This window comes from Vespa mandarinia, chromosome 16 (assembly GCF_050613455.1).
Source record: "Vespa mandarinia isolate Hongniang chromosome 16, ASM5061345v1, whole genome shotgun sequence".
NCBI lineage: Eukaryota > Metazoa > Arthropoda > Insecta > Hymenoptera > Vespidae > Vespa > Vespa mandarinia.
In genome coordinates, this window is record NC_140825.1 from 2,707,501 (window position 1) to 2,715,000 (window position 7,500).

At 32.7% G+C, this 7,500-nt stretch overlaps 1 protein-coding gene and 1 long non-coding RNA gene across 6 annotated transcripts in view; one reads left to right on the forward strand and one right to left on the reverse strand.

The window, feature by feature from the left end:
- The window catches only part of LOC118442064 (uncharacterized), a 136,208-nt gene that overhangs the window by 42,378 nt on the left and 86,330 nt on the right, over positions 1-7,500 (reverse strand). For both annotated transcript variants that reach the window (XM_085661841.1, XM_035867224.2), the window contains one exon: positions 5,704-5,837. In XM_085661841.1, the coding sequence (XP_085517967.1) occupies positions 5,704-5,837 (134 nt within the window). The remainder of the gene's footprint in view (positions 1-5,703; positions 5,838-7,500) is intronic.
- The window catches only part of LOC146872495 (uncharacterized), a 143,166-nt gene that overhangs the window by 777 nt on the left and 134,889 nt on the right, over positions 1-7,500 (forward strand). The window contains exon 2 of one of the 4 annotated variants that reach the window (XR_014983069.1): positions 1-215. This exon is cut by the window's left edge and continues 483 nt beyond it. The exons of the other annotated variants lie outside the window; for them this stretch is intronic. This is a non-coding gene — a long non-coding RNA (uncharacterized LOC146872495). Of the gene's footprint in view, positions 216-7,500 lie in introns of those variants that run through there. 4 annotated transcript variants of the gene reach the window in all.

Sequence of the window (7,500 nt, forward strand, 5' to 3'; positions counted from 1 at the left end):
CTTTTCTATTCCTCTTATATCCCTTTCCCCCTTTTTCCTACTTCGTATGTTCCTACTTCTTAAATCCAACTTTTATATCGTCTCACCGTAAAGCTGAAAATTATGGGATTGGTGACAGGGAAGGGATAAAGCGAAGGCGGTGAACTCGTAAGAATAATAAAAGAAATAAACGTAGTTGGTCGTTGGTTAGAAAATTTAACGATCGAAATATCTTTTCAAGCTTAACTCAGGTTCTTATGAAATATCGAGATAGGATAACAAAGTTAGTTTCAAGAAAATATCTACTGTGATACAGAAAGAAAACACAAAATTCTCAACGAAGTGGACAATTTTCATTTCTTTTTATTTCTCATTTCTCTTTGATCTATTCATTGTTATTATTATTATTATTATTATCATTATCATTATTATTATTATTATTATTATTATTATTATTATTATTATTATTATTATTATTATTATTATTATTATTATTATTATTATTATAATGTCGAAATATCGTTAAAAATATAAGTTAGATATGATGGAATGGGATTTCAGTATAAGGTGCGAATGTTAACCGCAATAAATCTTATGTCTGGACAATAAATCCCGTCCCGTCCATTATTGAAAAACGCACATATTTCCGTACCCTTTTTCGGCCGTAGAAGCACTCTTCGAGTACAATACTTTACGCGAGACACAAATGGATGGACTGGGAATATAGATGATCGAAGGAAAGATGGCTTGGGTTGGTTGAGAGGAGCATATAGGTAGAGAGGGAGAGAGGGAGAGAGGGAGAGAGAGAGAGAGAGAGAGAGAGAGAGAGAGAGAGAGAGAGAGAGAGAGAGAGAGAGAGAAAGATCTAAGAGAGTACCAGAAAAGAAAGGACGAAGAAATTCATCTGCCATCTTTCATATTCGCGTTATATTTGCCTTATAGCCTTTCTCGATAAGAAATACACACACACACACACATACTCATGCACACATACATAGGTACACGCACACGCACATGATTCGAATCGTTGCCAATAGAAAAGAAACGTTAGTGGCAACGAGAAGATGTCATCGATCGTATCGAAATACTATAACTCGTTTTCTCTTTCAAGAAGAAATGTCGTTTCTCTTTCTTCTTTTCATTCTTCGTTTCGATACTTCGACGACAACGACGACGACGACGACAACGACGACGACAACGACGACGACGATGATGACGATTTTAACACATATTACGGAGAAGAAAAACGATGGCTTTGTGCATGACCCTCTCTCGTTTATTACCGTACAACAATGTAATAACGATAAAAACGAAATGATCATTTTCTTTACAACGTTTTTTTTACAACGATTTACCACCACCACCACTACTACTACTACTACTACTACTACTACTACTAATACTAGTGTATATAAAAGTCCTTACTATTACTACTAGTACTATATATAAGTCCGATCGTTCGGATCGGATAAATTCGAAATTTATTAATGCTTCATAAATATTCGTCAAATTCGATTCAATTTGATCTCACTTCGTTTGACATTTACTCTATCGTAAAATGATTCACTTCTCCTCCTACCTTTTCTTTTTTTCGGATTTGATCCTTTGTCTTCTTTATTCAAAAATCTCTTTATGAATGTAACCTCAGAGAAACAAAGGGCTTTCAAATCTTTTTCTACGAGAAGGGATAAAAAAAAAAAAAAAATAAAAAAAATAAAAAAAAGAAGGTTAATCCTCCGTATGAAATTTCTTGTTGAATGTTTCGAGAGAGAGAGAGAGAGAGAGAGACAGAGAGAAAAAGACAAAAACTTTTACAAACTACTCAAGGAGATAATCCTTCTTGAAGAAAATCCCGTAAAACACGATAATCTCGTATATTATTATCGAGAAAATTGTTTAGTTATTCACGCTATCGTAATTGTTATTGTTAAATACATTTAATTATCTACGTATTATTATTCACATAATTCATATACAATTCGGTATCAGTATTATTTCTCAATTAAATATCTACGCGTATAGCTGATCAAACAGCAAACCACTGTGACCAAAAAGCATACTCGTATAGTAATATATCTCTCTAACTGTATTATCGATTAACAAGTATAATCTATATATATTTTATTCTCGCTTAAATATTTCTCATTGTTAGTCGATTATATATATATATATATATATATATATATATATATATATATATATGTTCTCAATTATATTTATATTCGTTTAATCGTATTTCAATTTCTATATATGCCGTAATTAATATTTCGGAGTTTTACCTTTTTTCTTGCATACGACTAATAAGTAATATAATAAATGATCGAATATAAAAAAAGAAAAAAAAAAAAACGAACATTATAACGTTGCCTTGAATGGCACAGTCACGAGGCAATGTCAAAACAAGATAATTAATTACTCCTATATTATCTTTATTACATTTTCGTATTTCATATTATTTCTTTTATTTAACATACCACCATTCATTATATTATTCATTTATATAAAATCACATCATCATACCTATTTGTTTCTTCTTGTTTATCATCGATATTTATTTTTATCTATCTACAAATACATACACACATGCACGCGCAGAGAGAAACAGAGGGGGAGGAGAGAGAGAGAGAGAAAGAGAGGAAGAAAGGATGACAGAGAGACATATATAGGTATGTCTATCCATTTTTGAAAGATTGATCATTTTATGAGAAATTCGGATAAAAAATAAAAAAATAAAAAAAGAGAAGGAGAGAAAGAAAAAAAAAAAAAAAAAAAAAAAAGAAAAACAAGCTAAGTATTCATTGATTATGTAAAATAGCAGAGACGAAATCACAAAAAAGAAAAAGAAAAAAAAAGGCAAATAAAATAAAAAGTCGTGAGGAGAGGAGAATAATACGAAATTTAGTTTAAAAGAAAGAGAGAAAGAGAGAAAGAAAGAGAGAGAGAGAAAGAAAAGAAAAGGAGTCCAAATAAAATACGAAAAAGATAAGTGAACGTTTTCGAAGTGAATTCCACTCGTGGGATACGTAAGAATAGAGGAAAGGCAAAATTTGATTTCGAATCGTTTTCAAGACGTAAGAAAACGCGATGAGAACGATAGATAGAAGGGAGTGGTTTCGTTTCTCCAACGAGAAAATATACGTTACAAATTCGACGGATTTCGCTTAGGGACTTTCAAGCATTTCTCTCCCGTACACCCTACTCCCTCCCGCTCGCTCATCTTCCACCTCTACCCCTAACATTCCACCACCTCTCCTCGCCACCATTCATCGCCACTCCCCCCACCCCCTCCCAATTTTCCCCTACCCTTTCTCGTTCTACATAAAACCTTAGAGAGGAAAAAAAAATATGCGCACGCGCGAGAGCGAACGCGAGAGCGAACGCGAACGAGACGGGGCTCTAATTTTCTACGTCAGCCGTCGGCCAACCACGAAAGAATGTCAGGGGTGGATGAGGAGGGTGGATCTTTTTTTATGTTTCCCTCCTCCCTTCCCTTCCCTTCCATCTCACCGCCCGTCCACCCTCCTCCTCTTCCTTCTCCTCCTCCTCCTTTTCCTCTTCATTCTCCTCTCTCCCTGCCCCAATCCCAAGCATTTCATACTTTTTCTTTTTTCTCGATTCCCTCTCGAGAGTCCTATAACGTGAGACGCGTGGTACGCCCTCGTTTTCCAGCATTCGGTCAAAGAAGTATAATGAAACTGCAACGAAGTGTTTTTTCCCCCCTATTATTTTTTTTCCTTTTTCTTCTTCTTTTTTTTTTTTTTTTTTTTTTTTTTTTTTTATGAACAGAGAAAAAGAAAGAAAAGAAAATTAGAAGAAAGAGAGAAAGAAAGGAAGGAAGGAAGGAAGGAAGGAAGGAAGGAAGGAAGGAAAAATGGAAAAAAGTAGATCTTCTCGATGTTACCTCCTTTATCATGAGTCATTTTAAAGTTTTCTCGAACGTCAGCAGTTCTCGCGTTCGATCGCCTTCGGAAAGTAAATTTCGATGTAATTCCTATTAAAATGCGAACTTCCAAACATCGTCGAAGGGATGGAAGAGGTAGAAGAAAAAGAAGAAGAAAACGAAGAAGGCGAAGGCGAAGGCGAAGGCGAAGAAGAAGAAGAAGAAGAAGGAAACGAAGAAGAAGAAGGCAAAGGCAAAAAAGAAGAAAACGAAGAAGAAGAGGAAGGCGAAGAAGAAGATGAGGAGAAGGGAGGAGGAGCAGGAGAAGGAGAAGGAGCAGGAGGAGAAGGAAGAAAAAGAAGAAAAAAAAAAAGATTTCGGTTTCGCGAGAACGAGCAAACACCGGAGGGAATTACGCTCACCGTTTGGTCGTATCGGATAATGAGATCCTATGGCATCATCCTTCGGGATTATGGGTAATGCATTGCCGCTGGCAACACGCTTAGATTCCACTCAGGAAACAGTAAAACTTACGTAAGAGAGTTTTCGAGCGGATGTCACTCTACTCTTCAAAGTCTTTTCCTTTATAAAGATTGTTATGTCATAAAGAAGAATCTTTATGGGTTCATTATACATTTATATACATATATATGTATACGTGTATGTGTATGTATAATATAAAAGTATATACATATATATACCTTTTAAATTTATATTATAAATATAAACATTTAAAAAATATATATACATATATATATTTCTACTTATATATATTATGTATACGTGTATGTGTAATAGAAAGCTTCGTTCGTTTATATATGGATCGTATTAAAAAGATCAATTCGTCAATACTAATGTTAAAATTAATTTGATTGTATCAATTTGACGAGAAAATTAATTATGTTGAATTTCATAAATTTTTCTTTCGTCTTTTCTTCTTCTTCTTTCTTCTTTTTTTTTTTTTTTTTTTTCTTTTTTTTTTGTTCGTTTCCTGAGCGTAACACCGAAGAAAATTTGTGTTCGCATCAGTACGTAAGAATTCTAAATTTGGTTACTATGTAAACTGAACATTTCAGATGGAACGATCAAGATTAATGTTCTTTCGCTTTCGAAATATTACACTCTCGCTTATCGAAAATCGATAATCGAACGGTAACGAAGAAGAAGATCTCACGTTTAGAACGAGAGGAAGCAGATAGAACGCGAGAATCACGCGAGAGCATTCATCTGCGAACGAATCAATCTCCGTGGAATCCTCGTCTTCCCCCCACTTCGTCCTCCCCCACCTCGTTCTCGTTCGTCCTACTAACCGAATTTCAAAAAAAGAAAAAAAAAAGAAAAAAAAATAAAAGAAGGGAGGGAGGGAATAGATTTTCATACTTCATTTCGGCCAATGAAAAAAAAAAAAAATAGACAGAGAGAGAGAGAGAGAGAGAGAGAGAAGGGGGGAAAAAATCAAAAGTAGGAGGTATCGAAGTTGTACGAGTTTCGAACAACTTACGTAGTATTACTATAGCAAAAAGGAAAACTTCCCTCTTCCCTAATCTTCTTTAACTTATATTAGCTCGTTTATTAGTTATATATTACGACATCGTTATTTCGTTATAGTTTCCTTCTATTAATTATTTGAAACATGAAAGAGAAGAGAAGAGAAAAAGAAGAGAGAAAAAAAAAAAAAAGATAGAAAAAGAAAAAGAAAAAGAAAAAGAAGAACTTTTATTGAGAGAAGGAAGAATCGATCATAAATTTTCTTCAAGCATTATACGATAACAGTGTAATAACTTAAATCAAGCAAAGATAAAAGAAAAAGAAAACTTAAAAATTTATCATATTATATTTCTTACCGGTATGTTATTGAGTGTGAATGACAGATGAGCGCTTGGCCTCGATGCCGGTAAACTACAATTTGCTCGCAGAATATCTCCAGGATCGTAACGTTCACGATCAGATACGATCAAGGGTTTGCCTTCGGGTAAAGCTGAAACATAATGAAAATTATTATCAATTATTATCAATTCTTAATCGTTGTCACTTGTAGATATATCATTTACTCTATGTATAATTCAATCTCTGTCTCTGTCTCTATCTATCTGTCTGTATGTCTGTCACACTATACTACACTACACTCTCTCTCTCTCTCTTTCTCATTCTATTTCGTTCTCTCTCTCTGTCTCTCTCTCTCTCTCTCTCTCTCTCTCTCTCTCTCTCTCTCTCTCTCTCTCTCTCTTTCACTCTCTCGTGCACATGCTCTTAAATCTCGCCGACAATCCCTGCCGGTAGCAGAGTCTCCTCGGTTAGGGTGGTAAACACTGTAATCCCTCGCCATTCTCTATCTTGCTACGGGAACTTATCCAATATTCGGGGGCACTGAGAAACCTGTTAGGTTAACTGTTTCGCACGGGTACCGTACAAACTTATGCGTACGTAACTCCATTGACACTCTTAGAAGATGATGGAAAAAGCAAGTCCCACTAACATCACTTCTATCCCTTCTCGTTTGCAACGACACATGAGTTATGTGCATACACACGCGCGCGCGTATATATATATATATGCGTGTGTGTGTGTGTGTGTGTTTGCGTGGGCGCACGTTCGTGCGTGTAAATGTACTCGAACGTAATAGGCAAACACTGTTGAGTGGATCCTCTTCTCTCTTTATAATATTACGATCTACCGAGAATTATATGAATATTATACCGAGGAATAATCAAACAGAATAACAATGAGTGCTCTCTTTTATTTATGCGCTATAATAAATTAAATGGTTTCATCATTTTTTTTTTTTTTTTTTTTTTAAAAAGAGAAATTTATTTAACGGCACCGTTTAAAGGTATGTTATAAATCTTTTACAATTAACACAATATTAAAATTGATATTGTTATAATTTAAATTAATTAATATACCTTTAAAATATATATATATCGAAATCGATGTATTTTCGTTTTCTCCGAATTTTTTTTTTTTTCATTGTTTTCTTTTTATTGGTTTTTTTTTTTTTTTTTTTTTTTAGATTTAATTATTCATTTTATTTTACTTGAAAAATATTTATAATAAATAATTATTTCATATGCGTAAAAGTTTTATAAATTGTATATTAAATTTTAATTCATTAAGAAGCTAAAATGTAAAGAAAAATTTTTTATGCTCATTATGATAATAAATCGATAATTATTCTCCCTTATGAAAAAGGATATAACGCGAATTAACATTTAAATTTAATAAAAAAATTTATATTTAATCAATATCTTTCATCTCTCCAATATTTAAAGATATATAAAATGATTTAATTTTTATTCTTATTCAATCCTTATTTCGACAATTAAAATATAATTGACAATAATTTATTTCGATCGATTACATTTACATTAATTAAAAAAATTAACATTAACAAAAAAAGAAAAAAGAAAAAAAAAACAAATGAAAATTAATATTATAATCTCTACAGATCTACTTTTAATTTATCACGCCTTTTCTTTTTTTAGTTCCTACAATAGAATTGCAATATCGTTGCATTTTATTATTATTTTTCCTTAATTCTTTTCAATTAAATTATATTACAAATTATTTATCTTTTAAAATATCTATTGCAATATTTCAATGATGTAATTCACGGAACATATTATTAACTATACATTTTATAT